A 21,500-nucleotide genomic window follows, 5' to 3' on the forward strand; every position below is an offset into this window, starting at 1 on the left:
GCTAAAGTGCCGGCATGACTTTGAAGGACTGGCTTGCCACTTGTCTTCCACGTCGGCCCGCGCGGAAGGCAATCCAGCCCTTCAAAGTCATGCCGGCACTTTAGAACTCGGCCGCCATTCAGCGAAACATGTTTCGCTGAATGTCAGCCGAGGGGCACGCTAAAGTGCCGGCATGACTTTGAAGGGCTGGCTTGCCTTCCACGTCGGCCCGCGCGGAAAGCAAGCCGCACTTCAAAGTCATGCCGGCAGTGGGAAGCCTTTGCCGGCCCGACACCAGCTCTGAAGTTGCTTACCTTTCTACTAAAGCCCCCGCTCAGCAAAGCAAGTTCGGGGAAGTCCTTTGCGCCGGCTAGAAAAGGTCTGCCACGAACTGGGAAGCTGACGCACCCCCCTCCTCTCTGCCCCCCCTCCGCAACCCCGGATACCCTCTTCCGCCGTGCCTGAAGCATGGGAGCACTCACCAGCCGGCAGAACGCCGGAGTGGAAGAGGTGGATGTCTTGTCCAATTCCCTCTACAGATACCCCCCGAAATCTGGTAAGACGGAGCGGGGGTGGGTGGGAGGAATATGCGAGAGGTTTATGGGGAGTCCCGCATGGCAGGGTTTTGCGCGCGCTCCGTACTCTGAGTTGAGTGAATGGCGAGCAGCGGCTGCAACCCCAGAGCTCGACTAGGCGAGAGCTTTAAGGCGAGCGGCGGGACGGACCCTTGCTGTCAATCTCACCCCCCCTTGTGCCTTTTCGCAGCTGTCCCGTCGTTCTCCCACCAGTGGGGCTGCTCCTGTGACGGGGTCCCGCCCCCCGTGGCTGTGAAGGAGTTTCCTGAGAGTTTTAGAGGGTCAGGAGTCTGACCCTCATTGCAACGTCGCCCTTTGCAAGCTCCGGCTGCTTGGGAGGGTGGTTATTTATTAATTTTTTTCTTCTCGCTTCCGCTTTCTTGCCGGGGTGCAAGGATTGCGGTGGCGGCTCGGATGGAAATAGTGACATTCGTGGCATCGCGCTTGGGGTTAAAAGCTGCTTTTCGTTCGCGGCAGCAACTGCTCTTTGAGAATTCTTGCTTGAAAAAACAGGACTCCCTCACGCGGTCCTGAATTGAGGTCCATCTCCCTCCACCCCTAATTAAAAAGCCCCTGGTAAATTCTTGCCTGTCCTGTGCCACTTGGCATGCCTGCCTGTTTAGTTGTTACTGCACTGATTGCATTCTAAAATACCCCATCAATCTTCTGATGTAACATTTAACCATCCCTGCTGCTAATGAGAGTTCGCCCCTTCACCCGCCGAGTTGGAGTCGGCGATGGGACGCGCGGGGTCGGTCGGTGGTTCGCTCGCTCGCTTCTCCTGCTGCGGCACCAGCAGCAATGGGATTTGCTCGGGGAAGGGAGAGCCAGAGCCACCTGCCCGGATTTGTGCTCCAGCCGTCACCACCGCTTCTGCTGCTGCTGCTGCTGCAGCAGCCACCAGAGACTCCTTCCCCTCCACCGCCTGCATGGGGTGGGGAGTGAGCACGCGAAAGGAGAAAAAAAGGAAAGGGCAACGGCTCCAGGACCCAGTGGCCCGTGGGAGCGCCGGAGGAACCGGCGGATGCTATAGCTGCTTTTCGCTTCTCCGCCTCTTCCTGGGGATCGTGGAGGAATCTTGGTCTGGCATCATTGAGGAGAACCCACCGTGCACCTGTTTCGAGGCTCATCACTAGCAAATACCCACCGCTAGAAGATGGGGAGGGTAGCCTTGGTCTTCTCGGGCCAGGATCGGACCTTCCTGGCTGCCTTTGCTGCTGCTGCCGCCGCCGCTGCTTGGCAGGTTCTCCTCAATGATGCCAGACCAAGATTCCTCCACGATCCCCAGGAAGAGGCAGAGACGCGGGGCGGAGAGAGGAAAGGAAGCTGCAGCCGAAGGGAGAGACGCTCGCTACAGTCCCCTGCTAGAAGCTGCCAAGGGCTGCGTCCACCGCTCATGGCTTTCAGGCACCGTTTGGCAATGGGAGGCCAGCAACCACCGCAGCAGCAACATATTCTCTCGGCAAAGGCAGACGCAACTCCCCGGTGGCTGGTCTGCATGCGCGCACACACACACGGCCCCACACACTCCCTTCCCTTCCACGGCTGGCTCCCTTCCCTAAATCCCTAAAGGCTCCGCTTTGCAGGAGCCAATACTACCCGCCCGCTTTCCTTCCTCTCTGTTGTGTTCCGAGCTCCGCCTACCACACAACACTGTGACCTTTCCTCTGACAGAAATGTAAGGAAGCACGGAGTGATGGTCTCGGCCGCAGGAATGCGCTCGTCAACTTTCCTTTGTTGTCCCCGCGCGTTTAACCGGCTCCTGACTGATTTGTTCCCTTCGTCTGAGCCACAATATCGTATGGATAATTCGTTGCAACGGCTTAGTAGTTTATCAACAGGTTTTAGCCAAAACGGCGGCCTTGTTTTTTTTGCTGGTTTTAAAGATGCTTTCCAGCCTAAGCGGTGTTTTCAATTGTATTATTTTCGGTGCTGGTTTCACCCGATAAATACGGGGAGGGTTGCTGTCTCTAGAGACAATTCGCTTTCAAAAAGTGCTGATCCCAAGACGTTCACAATTAAGATGGCTGTTCCTGTCACATAAGCTACCCGTGTTATCCTCAAGGTTTCCTCAATTTTGTGGATACTGCACCATCATCGCTAATTTGGAATAATATTGGCTTGTTTATGTTTAACTCTGCCACATGATTGAACTGCAGGAATTGTAGCAGCTCAAGAGTGAATATTTTTTTCCCCTGGGGTAGCTTGTTTCCTTTAATCTTATGCCTAGCATTATTGCTGCACTATGGCAGGAGTCTGCTTGCTTTATTTCATTTAAATAACTGTATAAATTGTCCCCAGGAAATATACACCCCTTTCATTATAGTGCAAGAATGATTTTCATTTTTATTCATATGATAAACTTAAATTCAGACTTTCTGGTGTACAATAATCTGAATTTAAACACTGACAGTGTTTAGGGAGGTGGCTGGAGTCCCAGGTAAGGAATGTGATGTGTGGGGGAGGCATGGGGTGGTGGTTAGTGCAGGTGGTGGGTGAAGGCAGGGAAGCTAAGGGAAGCAAGATTAGTGCTTTAAAAAACAAACCAATACCCTAATTCACCATTAAGGGTTAGATGAAACAATCATAATAGCTTCAAGACAGAAGATTTATCAGAAACTTTGAGAAAATAGGCTAAGAATGTAGAAAGTCTGCATGGTCCGTCCATCCATTGATTTTGATCACATGACCATGGAGATGCTGCAACATTTAGAAGTGTAAAAACTTGTCATAAGTCACTTTTTTCAGTCCTGTTGTAACTTTAAATAGTCACTAAATGAACTGTTGTTGAGTCTAGGACTACCTGTAGTTTCAAGTGTTTGTATTGTCTTTGTGTGCATCTTTTTGGTATGTCAACATTAAATAATAATATAGAGCATTCACACCTAAATTTTAAGAAAATAGCTTATGGACAGTAGAAAAGCTACTGATATTAATTCCTACAGTCTTATATTATTAGTTAGCATAATTATTATATATTTAACTACTTCAGAGTAAGCCTTAATTATTCCATAACTGATTAGGGGTAATTTTGTTGGAATTTTTTTTTCAACCTGGTCTATTTCATGAATACTTTGCAGGGAAAAATCTGACTTAACATTTATTTTTTAGATATATATATTCCTTTTTTCCATTTAGGAACTCAAAGCATCACCTCCTTTCTCCCATTTTTCCAAAATACTTTCATGAAGTAGGTAGAGCTAACAGAAAATGACTTGCCCCAATCCCCCAGCAGAGCAAAAGAAAACTTGAAGATGAATTTCTCTATTGTATTTCTACTCTTCCACCTTAATGATCATACTCCCTCTCTGGTAGAACGCTTTTAGACATTGTTTGTAATTCCAGAAGAGGAATCTTTTAAATTTTGGGAGAATATTCTGGCTATTTCGCAAATAGGGATTTATCCTTTCATTAATAGATTTTGTGACATGGCTCGTCACAAAATTTTCTTGCTCAGAAAGAAAACTCTCACAGCCTCTAGCAGGTGTCAGATGTGGGAAGTCAGGCTCTGCTCTATTCTCAACCACAGAAACTCAATACAGTAGGTGACTTTGGTTATTCCTGTATCTTCACTTAGCTTAACTCAGAAGGTGATAAAAAATTGGAGGAGATGGCACCATGCAGGCCACCTTGAGTTGGGGGGGGGGGGGGAAGCAGGATATATATTTAATTAATACATAAGGTAATAGCTTGTAATTTCATACTGACATTTCTATTTTTATAAATCTTTGCTCTGTGCATTTATTAGCCAGAGCACATTTATTCCTTTAGAGTACTATACTATTCTGTTCATTTGTCCAATTTCCTCTCCCAGCTTTCATTCAAAAGTTCCTGGTGTACATAAACTTTTATCTTCAGAATAAACCTATCTACTTACCTACCTATCTACCTACCTACCTACCTACCTGTCATCTATCTATTGAAAAGTAGCAACAACTGACCCTACATTAGAACAATTGAGGCTGTATATTGAAACTGCCAAGTAGGAGTGTAACAACTTTTTTATTCTATTGATATGCAGCAAACATCATCACTTTAGTGACCAAAGTTACAATGGCATTGAAAAAAGTGACTGATGACCATTTTTCACACTTAGCGACTGTTGCAGCATTCTCATGGTCACGTGATCAAAATTTTGTTTGGCAACAGATTCGTATTTATGCTGGTTTCAGTGTCCTGGGGTGACCTTTTGACAAAATATAAAATTTTTAATTAAGCCCCCCCCCCCCCCCCCCCCCCGGTCAATGGTGTCCCTCTTTACCAATCTGAAAATCTGGTCACCTTAATGTAAATCATTTTTTGGGGTAAATTAAGGATATGATGAATGAGAGAGAGAAGAACTAAATGAGTGGGTGCCTGTAAATGTGACAACAAATAAATAGTAAGGTTTATGGTTGTATCTGAGAAACATCACAAAGTTAATATTTGTGCCTTGGTTTAGCCAAGAACACTCTTCAGAGAGAAAGAGTGTACTCTAGTTTGCTAACAGGGATTTAAAAATAACCACTTTGTTGTGTGATCTGATCTCATGACTGCACCAGTATCCATAGTCATTCAACAGAATAATCTGAAAGAATATTTTCCTAATTCCCAAAAGGTTGGTTTTGTATTATTTTCTTTCACATATTTTTGTGGTACATTTCTGTTTTATTTTAGCATGTGAAAATCCATGTACAATTTGCACAAAAATTATGATCATCAGTATTTTATGACAGTAACAGGCATATATATGAAAGAACACATTTTTCAACTGCACACAGATTTCAACAATTCTATAATTTTCTTTAAAAATACTAATATTCTTTATGGTTTCTTTTCAGCAAAAAAATTGAACTAAAACATGATTTGACTTCAAAGCAACTCTCAGCAACCATGATGGCAACGCAGACATTAAGTATAGACAACTATCAAGATGGGCAACAAGTAAGTCATTTTTACAAAAGTTCATATATGAATTACCTATAGAATACAAAAATCATGCTTCTGACTTGAACATTATCCATTTCTTTTTTTACACAGTTTATGGATTCCACATTGGATATTATCTCTCTATGAGTCTAGGTTAAATAACTTGGTCTACTTGACTCTTCTTGCCAATAGCAATAGTTAAACAGATTACAAGGAATATTTTCTGGTTTGTTTAGTATAATATGCAAATTGATTTTATAATTTTCTTTATAATTGTCATATAATTTTTCAATTAATATCTCTTCTCAACATTGGATTGTGAAGGGGTTAAAGATCCAGAATCCAAATTCATTCATCATTGGATTCATTGAATCCAATTCATATCTTGAAAGACTTTCTGCAATTGTTTGAATCTTCTCACTGTCAAAAGAAAATAAGCAAGAAGAGTCAATCAGATTCTACCAATATATTGTGGATTATAAAATAAAGCTTAGTAGGCATGAAGTGTGAATATAACCAAGGTGGAATGTGAATGGCTGCACTTCCTAATAATCATTTGAGGTAAAAATGTTAGGAACCAAACAGGGACTTTTTGCCTCTGCTAATTTAAGTTCTTTTCCTTGCCTTAAGTATTCTGGAGGAAAATTGTATTGAATATTACAAATATATTCAGCTATTGATAGTGTTTAAATAATTGTTTTTGTATGGTTTTTAGTTGTTTTAGTTACGTTTTATTAAGATTGTGAGTCATTACATGTGCCTACATAAATATATGCTACATGAATGAATGAATGAATGAATGAACAACATTGATTTTATTTTCCTCATAATGCCCAGATTTTCAAATAAGGATACTGTTGAGGTTCTCAACTGTGTTTTTTTCTTTTTCACTGATGAGTTTTCTTCCGTTACCTACTATAAAATGAATTATGGCCACTTTAATAGAAATCTGCCATTAACTAGGGGCTATTATTGCTTAGAAATGAAAACCACTCATCTTTTTTGCCCTGAAACAAGATTAGATTTTTATTCCAAACAAATTAGTAGCAGTAAAATCTTTGGATTTGTAATGTGTTACAAACTAAGAAAGATGCTTAGTTAAGTCTCATTGGCACATCAATAATAATAATAATAATAATAATAATAATAATAATAATAATCATCATCATCATCAGACCGAGGAGCTTTGCCTTGTCGTGGTGGAGTGGCTTGCGTGCTCTAATGATCCTAAGGGATATGCTGAACAGGTACAACCATATCAGACAGGTCTTAGGTGAAGGGCCAGATAAAACTTGTTCCACAACCCATACAAATATGGTGAATACAAAAAAAAAATGAAATTTGTGCCAGTTGAACCATCGCCCAGATTAACAAGGGTTCCATTGGATGCTATGGCTCCTGGGCATTCTGCACAAAATGAGCTACAGGGCTCAGCTCCCTCTGCTAGGCAACCAGGGCATGGGCTGACAAGCTACTGGAAGAAAAAATGAAAAAGCAAAAAATCTGGACTAGGGAAGAAAACATCTCTATTATGAAAGCTTCCGATCAGTCTGAGCCAGCAAAACGTGGATTTCAAAAATGAATGCATCAGATTTGGAAGGTGAACCACATGGACAATCAGTGAACAAAGGCTAATGGACGCACGACGTGCAATTCTAAGCCACCAATTTTTCACTACAGCAGAATTAATAGAGAAAGCAACTAATGGTCTGAGTATACAAACAAAGAAGAGTAACATCAAGAATGATTTGCAGGCTCAAAAGCAAATTGAGGAAGAAAGGGAGGAAGCGGATGCTGAAATGGATGAAGATAAAGAACAAGGAAGCACTGAAGAACAAACACCAACAGATATTGCTCAATTAGCTGAGAAAATAAAGCATCAAATGGAAGATGCTGAAATAACACGTTTGCCAAAGCTGAACCAAGTGAACTGGAAAGAATTGAAAAAGGTACTAAAAAAGGTCAATGAGGCTGTGCAAACCATTCAAACCCCTACATTAGCTGAAACAAACAAGCTGATGTATGCAATAGCCTTCATAACCACCAAAGAATTGGGTTTGAAAATATAAAAGAACCAGAGGCAAGAAGAGGAAGCCTAAATGGAAAATTCAGTTGGAAGTGAAGATCAAAAAATTTCGTGGAGACTTGAGCCATTTGAAGAACCTAAGGCAAGGCCAGCTAAAGAACAAGCAGGTCAAAAGCAGCCTGGAAGCAAGATAAGATTTAGAGAATAAAGAGATTGCGATAGTAATTGAAGAGCTGAAGCAGAGGGTTGTTGTTGTTGCTGAAAAAATTAAAAGATATGAAAACCAGGTAACTCAATTCAAGGAAAACTCACAGTTCAGAGCAAATCAGCACCAGTTTTATAAGAGCTTAGAAAGTGGAGATAGAGTAACAACAAATAAAAAGCCTGATAAAGAGAAAGCTCTGAAATTCTGGAAGAATTTGTGGGTAACAACAAGATGTACAACAGAAATGCAAAATGGATCAAATAGATTGAGGATTCTATTAAAGTGCATAAAATGGAAGATGTGAAAATAACAAAAGAAATGGTGCAAGGACAGTCAAGAAAAGTGAAGAACTGGAGTGCACCTGGATCAGATGAGTTACATGGCTTCTGGTTAAAGGCACTTACAAGTGTGCACAAAAATGTGGCAGCCCAAATGAACCAGATCTTAAAAACACCTGAAAATGATGAATGGATGACAACTGGAAGGACATTTTTGATCCAAAAGGTAAAGAAAAAGGAAGGGATCCTGGAAACTATAGGCCAATCACCTGTTTGCCAACAACATACAAGCTCCTTACTGGTATCATTGCAAACCAAATTTATGGATACTTGGAAAGAAATAACTTGCTTCCTGTAGAACAGAAAGGATGCTGCAAAAATTCAGGAGGAACAAAGGACCAACTGCTGATTGACAAGCTAATCCTAAAGAATTCAAAGAAAAGATGAACCAACCTGTTCATGGCTTGGATAGACTATAAGAAAGCGTTTGATTCAGTTTCCCATAGCTGGATCAAGAAATGCCTGAAAATCTTTGGCATTAGCAGCAACATACAAAAAATCATGGAAACTTCAATGAACCTCTGGAAAACGAAGCTTATAGCTAATGAAGAAGAACTGGATGAAGTTGAAATTAAACAAGGCATTTTCCAGGGTGATTCCCTTTCACCCCTACTTTTTATACTCTCAATGCTACCACTGACAATCATTTTGAAGAAGATGAACTGTAGATACGAACTTGCAAAGAAAGGACTCAAAATTTCGCACTTGGTGTACATGGATGATTTGGAGCTGTTTGGTAAAACAAAAGCTGAACTGAATGTATTAATTGAAAGCACAAAAGAACTTAGCCAAGACATTGGTATGCAGTTTGGAATTGACAAATGTGCAACAATGGCAACCAAAGCAGGCAAGGTCATAGAAGATGATGGAATAAAACTTGAGAATGAAGAAATGATAAAGGCAGTAAAACCAGAAGAAGGCTACAAGTACTTGGGGATTTTAGAGGCCTCTGACTTAATGCATAATAAAGTCAAGGAATTAACTTCAGCCAAGTACATTCGATGAATTTGCAAGATATTAAAGTCCAAATTGAATGGAGAAAACATCATAAAAGCCATAAATACCTGGGCTATACCTGTGATTCGTTACTCTGCAGGAATAATTGACTGGACCCAGATGGAGTTGGACAATTTGGACAGAAAAACAAGGAAGCTTATGACAATGAATCATGCTTTGCACCCTAAAAGTGATGTTGACCGATTATATCTGCCAAGAGCAGAGGGTGGTCGAGGACTCCTACAAGTAAAACAGACTGTGGAAGAAAAAAAACACAGCTTCAATGATTACATCCAGAAAAGTGAAGAACCAATGATTAAGGAAGTAAATAAAGGAGGGCTTTTAAAGACAACTAAGTCAAAAGCTGAATATAAGAAAAAAGTAATTGAGAAGCGAGCTGAACATTGGAGAAACAAAGCTATGCATAGCCAATACTTGAAAAGTATTGAAGGCAAAGCTGACCAAAAGTTAACTTGGAACTAGTTAAGATCAGGAGCACTGAAAAAAGAAACAGAAGGCTTTATTTTGGCAGCTTAAGAACAAGCCTTAGCCACAAACTAAATTCAACATTACCACCAACAGCAAATGTCGCCTCTGTAACGAGAAAGATGAGACAGTTGACCACTTGATCAGTGGGTGCAGCAAAATTTAACAAACTGACTACCTACAACGCTATGACCGCGTTGCTAAGACCATTCACTGGAAATTGTGCCAAAAGTTCGGATTTGAGTTCAGCAAAAACCACTGGGACCATCAGATTGAGAAGCTTTTAGAGAATGAGAAAGTCAAGATCTTGTGGGACTTCAGAATCCAGACTGACAGCCACTTGGCCCACAACACACCTGACATAACAATAGTTGAAAAGAAAAAAGTATGATTCATTGACATTGCAATACCTGGAGATGCACGAATTGAAGATAAACAGCAAGAAAAAATCACAAAGTACCAGGACTTGCCAATTGAAGTTGAGCGACTGTGGGGAAAAAAATCGTGTGTTGTCCCGATTGTAATTGGAGCCCTTGGAGCAATACCCAAAGGGCTACCTCGCTATTTGGAAATTTTAAATTTATCAGACTTGAACATGCTGATTCTACAAAAAACCACCCTACCTGGAACAGTTTATATCCTTCGCCGTTACCTTAACAGTTCCTAGGTCCTTGGTTAGGAATCAAGCTGTTGAGCTACCAACCAGCCCCGAAGGCTGTGAATCTCACCAAAGATTAACCACAGAATAATAATAGTAGTAGTAGTAGTAGTAGTAGTAGTAGTAGTAGTAGTAGTAGTAGTAGTAGTATGCCATCCATTAGCTTGAACCTCCTAACACATTCATCTTAGGAGGTCCTGCAGTTTATGAATCCCTAGATAAGTAGAAAGAAATGTTTTTTGGATCTTTCTGCCCAATTCCCAACTTTATGCCAATGTTGAAATACAAACATAGTTGAGTTTTTATGCAAAATTGTACATGGAGAAGATTTTAACAATGAATTCACTGGAGCTATAGATATATAAATGAGTTTATAGGGTAAAGGGGGTGTGTGAGAGGGATTTTTTAAAAATTAAACAATTATATGTGCAAAATTCTAGATCAAGTAAATGTAGCTCGCATATTGAAACTGTTGATTTATTAACTGACTGAATTAGGTTTTCAGTTTTCAAAAATTTTCACATCCTGTGTCATAACAAATGTAATAGATTTGTGCCAATCTGAAATGTTTATCTTAATAATTAATGTTTTTTAATTGGAAGGATATTTAAACTTTTTATGTTTTTGATCTGTGTATTCATGTACATAGGTCTTAGTAACATAAAAAATAACACTTGAATTTGATTGCAGATGATTGTATGGAGAAGTGAATACAACATTTTTAGGAACAGCTTAGGAAGGAAATTCTTGTATATCAACAGCAAGACAGAGGAAGATTGTTAAGAGAGTCTGTTATATTACATTGCTTCAATTTATGATCAACCACAATTACTTACTGAGAAAAGATATAAGAAAGATCATATGCCTATATCCATCTATCTATTTTTGTTAACTGTTTGTACATTTTGTATAGTTGCCAAGTCATACCAACTTTGCTTGGAAGACAAACCATTTTCAGTGGAGCTGGCAATATAAAGCATCTTTCTTTTCCAGCAAATGCAAGTAGTAACAGAATTAAAAACAGAGCAGGATCCAAACTGTTTAGAAACAGATGCAGGAGGATTGAGTCCTTCCCCAGTTGAATCTCAGACACCGATGGATGCAGACAAGCAAGCTATTTACAGGTAGTACTGTTGACCAGTCTTAAGTGGTAAAGTATATTATTGTCTTTAATCTGTAGAATGATTGTTCTCAAACTAAGGATGAAGTTTCTGGGATGTAGTAGACAATCACGGTTGAAAGAGACCATACAAAACTCAATAGAGGAAAGGATTCTGAAGCCTTCTTTCTTTCAGTAGCCAGACTCCTCTATGTTTCACCATTTTAGCCAAAATTGAAAACTACTGCAATTTTATTTTCTTGGGCAAGGTCAGGTATACCCCTATACAATGCTAGTATAAAATTGTGTAGTAAAGATACCAATCCCAGTGCAACCACAATGTAGAATCAGTACTTTAAAAGGTACCTAAACTCAAACATTTAACAGCAGGCGCACAAACAAACATTATGTATTTTGAGTTCATAATTAAGTTGGATGTATATTTTCAGTCATTTTATTACTTATTACTTACAATGTTCTGCATGTTTACAAGTGCGTAAGCTCTATTAAAGTCAGACTGACAACTCACTGAACTGGCATAAGATAGCAGTGCACATTTTATTTATTTAAGTAAGGTTTGTGATCTTTATTTCAGATTAAGAGTTTCTATTTGAATATAGATTTTAAAATATTTGCATTCATTATATTTGTATCTCACCACAATCATGAGCAAACACTTGGTGCTCGGAACATGAAAAAAACCAGTAACAATAAAAATTAAGTTTAGACTTGAGAATGCAATATACCCTAGTTTCTTCCCAACAGTGCACAAATAGATTTAAACAGCAAATAAAAGATTAGTTTCCCATTCCAGGTTAGATCAGCCATGAATAGACAGCATCATAATAGTTAATGTAATTTATTTTATTATGTATGCAGTATCTAAATTATACACGTTTTGTCATATTGGCTTAGAATTTCTATACTCTTATAGTTTGCTCATCTTTAATTCCTAGGCATCCACTGTTTCCCTTATTAGCACTGTTATTTGAAAAATGCGAACAATCTACACAGGGTTCAGAAGGCACAACATCTGCAAGTTTTGATGTAGATATTGAAAACTTTGTTAGGAAACAGGAGAAGGAAGGAAAACCCTTTTTTTGTGAAGATCCAGAAACGGATAATTTAGTAAGTAAAAGCATTTGAGGAAAAAAGTGACATTAATTTATGTTTCTTTTGTTGTATTTGTGCAAATCTTGCTATTTTAAAATTATGTTTATTTTGATGCTTTATTTCTTTCCTTGAAATGTGGGATAAAGTATTCTTTGTTTCCAACATGGCCAATGTAACACATAAATATGGATCAAAGTAAGGAAGTATTTCAGCATACATTTCCAAATGTTACTTGGCAAACTGACCTTTTTGGTTGTTCAACTCCAATGATTTTTAGTAGTTAACATATAAAACAATAAAAATATGGCCATCTCCTCATATAAACAAGTTATGCATCTCCACAAACTACCACGGCCCCTAGTAAAAGAGATTGTTCCCCCAAGGAAGTTTATTTTTTCCCTCTCTTTGTTAGATAAGCAGTTTAATTTAGAGAATAAAATGAAGTGGCAAAGTGCCTATCTATTTAAATGACTAGGAATTCAGAAAGCACTGAAATAAAGCCTTTTAAAAAAAGATAATCTAGTAAAATTTGTATCCCAATTAATGTTTAATGAACTGGTTAAGTTAAATAATATTCAGGTAGTCCTCAATTTATGAAAACAGTTGAGCCCAAAATTTCCATTACTAAACAAGACAGTTATTGAGTTTTGCCTCATTTTATGACCTTTCTTACCAGAGTTGTTAAATGAATCACTGCATTTGTTAAGTTAGTCACATGGTTGTTAAATGAATCTGGCTTCTCCATTGACTTTGCTTGTCAGAAGGTCATAAAAGGTGAGCATATGACCCCGGGACACTGCAACCTTCATAAATACATGCCAATTGTCAAGCATCTGAATTTTAACCATGTGACCATGGAATACTGCAATGTGCATAAATGCGAAAAATGTTCATAAATCACTTGCACAATGTAAATGTACAAAGTACACTTTTCTGTACTGTTGTAACTTTGAACAGTCACTAAACTAATAATTTTAAGCTAAGGACTACCTGTATTGCAAAGTAAAGCAGCATTAGCCAACTTTTTTATGAAAGTCAAACACAAGGTTGATATGAATTCTGTTGTATAATTTGAGTAGCAGTATAGTATGATTTTCAGAAAGCCTTCTCTAGATGACTTTGGTATTTAAAGTGAAATTAATAGAAAGATCCTCTCAATGGTTGTTTTCATTAAAGAGGAGGGAAAAGCCTTCCCAGCTACCCTTTTCCTCTTAAATCCTAGCATTTCTATTACATTAAACAGCCATGTAGGAAATATTTCTCTCTACATACATACATACATACATACATACATACATACATACATACACGTACACACACACATGTCCCGTGTAAGATTGAGATTGTCTTGGGAACATTTCAGCGAGGTCTCACTCGCCATGTGTCCATTGTTGTTTTGTGTTGTAATGGCCTGGGTGGTGGGTGGGGCTCGTTTGTTGACTAGGGCTGGTTTCCAGATGTCTGGTAGGCAGGAGGTATTGTCACGTTTATTCATGCTGTGGGGGTGTTTCTCTATTTCAATAGCTTCCATAATTATTCTCTTGTTGAAGTGTTCAATTTTGGAGATTAATTTGGTTCCTTCAAAATTAATTTCATGTCCTGTAGCTTTAAGGTGCTGGAAAAGGGAGGAAGTTTTTTTTCTCTTTTTCTTACTGCGTTCTTGTGTTCTGCGATGTGTGCATTTATTTTCCTGTTCATTTGTCCTATGTATGTTGCAGGGCAGATTTTGCCTGGTATTTTGTAGACTCCTTGGTTTCCTAGCTGGATTTTGTCTTTGGGGTTTCTTAAGATGTAGGCTATTTTTTGGTCAGTGTTGAAGGCTGTTGTGATATTGTGTTTGTGGAGAATTTTGCTGATTTTATCTGTGGTGCCTTTGAAGTAAGGGAGGAGGGCGATGCCGTTGTCCTGTTCTGTGTCTCGGTTTTGAGGGGAGTCTCCCTTTGGATTAGGTTGGTAATTGTTTTTCTTTGGAATCCGTTGGAGATTAATATGTTTGTGAGAGTTTGTAATTCAGTTTTCAGGTGGTCTTTGTCGGCTAGGTGTTTGGTTCTGGAGATGAGGGTCTCGGCTACAGAGTTGATCTGTGCAGGGTGGTGATGGGATTGTGCGTTTAAGTATCGGTTGGTGTGTGTTTTTTTCTGGTAGATGGTGTGTCCTAGGGAGCCATTGGGTTTTTTGTAGATTAGGACATCCAGAAAGGGAAGTTGGTTGTTTGCTTCTATTTCCATAGTGAATTGTATTTTGGGGTGTAGGCTGTTGAGATGTGTGAGGAAGTTGTCCAGTTTTTCTTTCCTGTATGGCCAAATCACAAAAGTGTCATCAACATATCTAAGCCAGAGTTTGGGTTTGTGTTCAGATTTATCTAAGGCGTTGGTTTCAAAATGTTCCATGTATACATTTGTGATGATGGCTGAGAAGGGTGAACCCATGTGTGCTCCTTCTATCTGTTTGTATCTTTGCCCATTATGGATGAAGTATGTGTTGGTTAGGCAGTGGTTGGTCAGGTCCAGGATGTGTTTATGGGGGGTTGTGTTTGTTCTGGATAGCTGTCAAGGCTTCTTTTATAGGCACTTGGGTGAAGAGGGATATGACATCGAAGCTCATGAGTATGTTGCTAGGTTGCAGGTTATGTTTCTTTATTGTTTCTATGAAGTGGAGTGAATTTTGTACGTGTGAGGTGAGGATTCTGCGTAGGTTTGGAGTTGTTTGGTGAGGAGTTTGGCAAGATTCTGTAGAGGTGAGCCTATGGAGCTGACTATGCCGGCAGTTCTGACCACACTTTACTCACACAAACACGAAGCCGAAAAGACCAGCCTGAAGATGGTGAGTGAAACGTTGCCAAGACAATCTCAATCTTACACGGGAAAAGACCCAAATACAACAAGACCAGCATATATATAGCTATAAAATGCTATCTGTTGCAAAAGGTAGTAATACCTTTTATAATACATAAAACATATATATGTTTCTCCAGAACGTGGCTGTGAACTGGACTCCATGGTCTGAAATGATTCTCTTGGGCTCCCCATGCAGGCAATAAATGTGTTTCACAAACATTTTTGCTAATTTCTTTGCGGACGGCAACCCTGAGCAAGCGATGAAGTGTGCCTGCTTGGAAACCAAATCTGTTTGTGTATGTGTACATATATCAGTGGTGGGTTACAACCAGTACGCCCCGGTACGGGCGTACCAGTGCCTGCCGGGAGCACTGGATACCTTTCCGGTACGGCGCTCTGGAGCAGCCACCCGCCTGCATTCCTTACCGGACTTTGAGCTCTTCGGCACTTCCATGCATGCACACAAAGCGTACGGTGCCTACACGATGCTCCGCTGAGCAGCTGGAGCATCATGGAGGCATCGCAGGAGGTAAGGACGCATGCACACACTGTGTGTGTGCGCGCGTGCTGCGCATGTTCATGTGGTGGATGCCGGGCCCCGTTGCACCGTACTGGTTACACCAGGATCTGTGTATATATATTGAGATCTTACATGGGAAAAGACCCGAATACAACAAGACCAGCATATATGTATGTATGTATGTATGTATGTATGTATGTATGTATGTATGTATGTATGTATATTGTTTTTATTTATAATCATCTATGTACTTTATAACTATGGTACCTTGTACTATACTGAAAGACAAGAATATAAATACTTATAGTAACTCTGTTTGCCAACAACTTTTTCAATAATTTGCGAACAAATTATTATTCAATCCACTTTTAACATTAGGTAAAGCCCTATTTCTTTAAACAGATTTTTAAAATTATTATTATTCAATTGTATCACAGCAGCCAGTTGTTTCGCCGGATTTGGCATTGGTTACTAGTCGGGCCCCACCCAGGGGCCTAGGACGTCATAACGTATTTTCGTAATATGCGTGCAGATCCAAGCAGTGCGGCTTTTTGCATTTGACTGATGGTGATTTTGTCAGTTTTTAACGGTTTTAAATGTAATTCCAATGCTTTTGGAATAGCACCCACTGTGCCAATTACCACTGGAATTACCACTGCTGGTTTGTGCCATAGTCATTGAATTTCGATTTTTAAGTCCTGGTATTTTGCGATTTTTCCATGTTCCTTCTTGGTGACCCTGCTATGACCTGGTATTGCGATGTCTATGATTGTGACCTTATTTTTCTCAACCAGTGTGATGTCTGGTGTATTATGCGCCAGTATTTTGTCGGTTTGTATACGGAAATCCCACAAGATCTTGACCATCTGATTTTCGGTGACTTTTTCAGGCTGATGTTCCCACCAGTTTGTTGCTGTTTTAATATTATAATTTTTGCACAAATTCCAATGGATCATTTGTGCTACTGAATTGTGCCACAATTTATAATCAGTCTGTGCGATTTTTTTTACAGCAGCTGAGTATGTGATCAATTATTATTATTATTAAATTATTATTGTTACTACTACTACTACTACTACTACTACTACTACTACTACTACTACTACTATTTTGTTACTTTATTCTGTGTATTTAATAAAAATTTTCATTTAATGGTTGTAAATTATAGTCATTGAACTTTATTGTAAACTCTGTCAGGGAGGCCAGATATAAATACAGTATCATCAATAAATGTAAATGAAATGAAGACATTTTTGTATGTTGTTTTAAAATTCTGTTTATTTATCCTCAGATGGTAAAAGCAATTCAGGTTCTACGAATTCATCTGCTTGAGCTAGAAAAAGTTAATGAGCTCTGTAAAGATTTTTGTAGTCGCTATATTGCATGTCTAAAGACTAAAATGAACAGTGAAACTCTGCTAAGTGGGGAATCTGGGAGTCCTTATTCGCCAGTACAACCCCAGGTAACTTTCATAACAAATGAAGGATATTTTCTTAATTGCTTTGTAATGTACCATATTCAAAAAAAAAATCAGATTAGATAAAAGAAGATTTTTAAAAATCTTATACCATCTTAATAATTTGATTAAATGCATAACAATGCAGTTTTAAAATAGATGATCTATGACTTACCAATTAGCACTGTTTAACTCTTTGTGATGTTATTAAAGATACCAGGTTTCCCTTGTGCAGTTTTTAGTAATCCGGTACATGAAATTGTAATTCTTAAAGAATGACTATAATTTGTTAACTCTTTGTCTGCAGTCCAGCAACTTTAAACATGATAAAGATAGCTTGGATTTGCTGGAGCAGCTGTCTTCATGGAAAGAGTCACCAGAAAATGTGAGCAGTAGAGCAAAATTGACACAATTATCATTACACTTCTTTGGCACTGTTTCCTTGGCCTAAGTTTTGGGTTGGCTTTGTTCATCTCATTGTAAATAATGGCCCTATCCATAATAGGGGAGTTATCAGTAGAGGAAGAAAGTTCTTGATAGCTCTCCATCATATACACAAGACTTCAGAGCATTAAGTTCTTCCGATTCAGTAATTAAATCTAAGCACAAGAAACCATGTGCATAAGAAACTAGTTGAAAAATATAAATGAGTAGGAATCACTCATCTCATGTTTTATTCATGAAATACTTCCTTTCCTGGCTGTTTTATGTTGGGAGAGGAATTTAAGAAAATGTGCTGCAAATATTAGACTAAGTCAACATGAATGCAGACTGTTACCCCTTTTTGCACATCCAAGTACCACTTACCACAATTATTAAAATTTAATTGCATTCTTTTCTGCCCTGTTATGATGACAAATAATGAGAAACTCTAATATTTAAAACTTAGGCTTCACATAATTAAACAACAACCAAAACTCTGAACGTCCTCTGTAAATCCAATAAAATAAAATTAAAAAATCAATCAGCCACCCAAAATACATTAAGCAAGACAAGGCACTGGCGATCAAAAGATCAACCACCACTGCATTAATTGAAGGCATAAAAAGCTAACCTGAAACAATATGGCTTATAAATGTCCATCATTGACCTAGGGACCTTTATTTTGCTACATAATAGTATAATTATTGAAAAAAGTGTCCCAATTGGCAATTAAATTTTATAATAGTAATGAAAGTTATGTGATTTCCCCCCAGTTCAGATAGTTACATAATTTACTATTTCTGTTTAAACCTAAGTAATATGGGCACCAATACAGTCCTCAACTTACAACTTCATTTGGTGACCATTCAAAGTTAACAATGGCACTGAAAAATGTGACTTGTGACAATTTTTTAGAATTACGACCTTTGCAGCATCCTCATGATCTTGTGATCAAAATTCAGATGCTTGGCAACCGGTTCATATTTATGACTGTTGCTGAGTGCCAAGGTCATGTGATCACCTTTTGCAACCTGACAAGCAAAGTGTATGGGGAAGCCATATTCACTTAACAACCAGGTTACTAACATAAAAACAGCAGTGATTCACTTAACAACTGTGGCAAGAAAGATAGTAAAATGGGGCAAAACTCATTTAACAACATAAACTTTAGGTTCAGTTGTGGTTATAAGTTGAGGACTATCTCTATTTAAATTTCAGAATGAGGTCTGCCAAAGTAAATTCTTCATTCATTGGATCAGAGTTTATTGGAGATAAAATACAACAAAAAATAAATCTCTGCATGATAATGTTTCTGCCCATGTGCTTACCATTTATGCACAGGTCAACAATACATGCATAAAATCACATTTGGATTTAATGGACATTCTGCTCTAACCCTTCCCCATTATTATATCTCTACTAAAGTCACTATATTGTTTATGAGTAGACTGTCAGGGCCAATCCAAAATGCTAATGTTAAATGTAAAAAACTCTTAACAGTGCAATACCAGGATATATTGGACAATACCTTGCAAAACTGATTCTGCCCATTCAGTCTGGTCCTCAAGAGCTGACCTGAAAGTTCTCGCCATTCTTGTGGTTATTACAGGCCTTCTCTGAAAGAACCCTTACCTTTGGGGATACCTTTCCCCCCACGTTCCAAGCATCTCTCACTTTCCTGAAATTCCATAAACAAATTTTAAGTTTTATTTCAACATGTTTTTGACCTTAGCTGCATGACTGATGCCAACTATCTTGGTTTAATCCTCGCTTTTTGGTGGTTTGTTTTTAATATTGATTTGCATTTCATTATTCATTATTAGTATTAGTATTTTATTGGGGGGGGTAGAGATGGGGATATTGAATATTGCCCAGACATGTTTGAGATTGGAATAATATAAGTACTATGAAAAAATAAATCCTTTAAATAGTTTATGGTATTCATCTTCATTACTGTAAGAACTCTCCTAGAAATCCATTGGAAACATATATTTATAACTTACAGAAGGAAATTAAGTTAATTATGAATAGTTTAAAATATTAATATATCGTTTTAGAAAATTAATATTTGCTCATTGAATTTCATTGAATATTTCATGTCAACCTCATGTCAACTTATTAAATTGCATTCTTGTATTTCATATATTAATTGTATTTTGTTCGATGATTTATTAATTTAGATAAATATTTTAAATCTGAACTTTTAGCATATTTAAAAAATCATCTTTGCCGCTCAGGTTTAAAATGCTCAGGAGATCTTTAAGACTGAAAATCTGTACAATTTATTTATTCTTCCTTTTAAAAAAAATACCTAGATAGCTATTTTCAAATATTCATGCCATTATCTCTAGCAATTTGATACACAGATTCAAGCTTTCATTATGTTAGGAGTAGTATTACTATGGTGTGGTTTAGTTATAATTCCACATTCTTATGATTGTTTAAACTATTCTATGAATGTTTCAATATTGGAAAGAAAGCTAACATTTTAGAATCAACATACATATTGGCAAACTATTATTTCTTGCTTAGTTATTCTTTTCATTGAAATTGTTTTCATAACATTTTTTTAATCATACTTGTCAATACCATTATTTTTTTTCAAATCTCTCTCTGATTTAAAATAATTTAACTGAAATCATGGGAACATTCATAAATATAACGCTATGTAATTCTTCTTGTCATTGTTTCTAGCCAATTCAAAGTGCCATCACAGGTACACTAAGTCCCCAGGGGATTGTGGTACCTGCATCAGCCCTACAGCAGGGAAATGTAACTATGGCAACGGTTGCAGGTAAGAAACATTAAACATTTAAAAGTTGCATTTTATCTAAGTATGTGGATATATGTGTTTTTGTGTTTCTGGTTTTTTAATAGTTTCTAAAGAGAAAAATTAATATAAACATTATTTTTAATACATGCTATCTATTTATCTTGAAATAATGAAATAGCATTTTAAACAATAGCTTTATTCTTCAAAGAGTAATTTATCTAGCCTTACCCTTCTTAGGAAATAATGAAAAGAAAATGAAGGCAAAAATATATATTTGAGTAATTTAAAATATTCACAACACTAAATTGTCTAATAATATAAAATATAGTAAAAATATTCTTAGTCACATACACAACAGAGGTTAAAGAAGTAAAAATGCAGGTTTTGCTAGCCATGACTTTTTTGTTTATGCACTGACATCACATGCATATGCAAAGGAGCAGGGCTTCAGTTAGTTAGTTAGTTAGTTTATTAGTTTTGTATGCCGCCCACTCTCGGAAGACTCCGGGCAGCTTACAATAAAAAAGGGAAGGGGGATACAAAAATAAAACAGCAGTTTAAAATTACAACAACAATCACAACCTAGGGTGGGGCTGGACAATTCAACAGCCCCAGGCCTGCCGGAACAGCCAGGTCTTCGTCGCTTTATGGAAGGCCAGAAGGGTGGTAAGGGTCCGGATCTCAACAGGGAGATCATTCCAGAGGGCCGGAGCAGCTACAGAAAAGACCCTCCCCCGGGGGGTCGCCAGCCTACATTGACCGGCCGATGGAATCCGGAGGAGGCCTAGTCTGTGCGATCTAATCGGTCTATGGGAGGTAATTGGCAGGAGGCGGTCTCTCAGGTAGCCAGGTCCGATGCCATGTAGGGCTTTAAAAGTAACGACTAGCACTTTGAAGCATGTTCGGAGACCAATAGGAAGCCAGTGCAGCTCGCAGAGGATAGGTGTAACGTGGGTGTACCTAGGTGCACCCACAATTGCTCGCGCAGCTGCGTTCTGGACTAACTGAAGACTTCGAACACTCTTCAAGGGCAGCCCCATGTAGAGCGTGTTACAGTAATCCAGTCTTGAGGTGACGAGGGCGTGAGTGACTATCCGAAGGGCCTCCC

The 21,500-nt window shown here is 38.5% G+C and overlaps 1 protein-coding gene across 6 annotated transcripts in view; it reads left to right on the forward strand.

Moving 5' to 3' along the window:
• Positions 1-21,500, forward strand: part of PKNOX1 (PBX/knotted 1 homeobox 1) — a 42,362-nt gene that overhangs the window by 10,657 nt on the left and 10,205 nt on the right. For 3 of the 6 annotated variants that reach the window (XM_032219523.1, XM_032219521.1, XM_032219522.1), the window contains 6 exons: positions 5,375-5,477; positions 11,165-11,295; positions 12,227-12,398; positions 17,032-17,202; positions 17,504-17,581; positions 20,314-20,413. In XM_032219523.1, the coding sequence (XP_032075414.1) occupies positions 5,427-5,477; positions 11,165-11,295; positions 12,227-12,398; positions 17,032-17,202; positions 17,504-17,581; positions 20,314-20,413 (703 nt within the window). In that variant the 5' untranslated portion in view covers positions 5,375-5,426. The remainder of the gene's footprint in view (positions 1-5,374; positions 5,478-11,164; positions 11,296-12,226; positions 12,399-17,031; positions 17,203-17,503; positions 17,582-20,313; positions 20,414-21,500) is intronic. The other 3 variants (XM_032219526.1, XM_032219525.1, XM_032219527.1) reach the window with 3 other exon arrangements.

Source organism: Thamnophis elegans, chromosome 6 (genome assembly GCF_009769535.1).
Source record: "Thamnophis elegans isolate rThaEle1 chromosome 6, rThaEle1.pri, whole genome shotgun sequence".
In the NCBI taxonomy this organism is placed as follows: domain Eukaryota; kingdom Metazoa; phylum Chordata; class Lepidosauria; order Squamata; family Colubridae; genus Thamnophis; species Thamnophis elegans.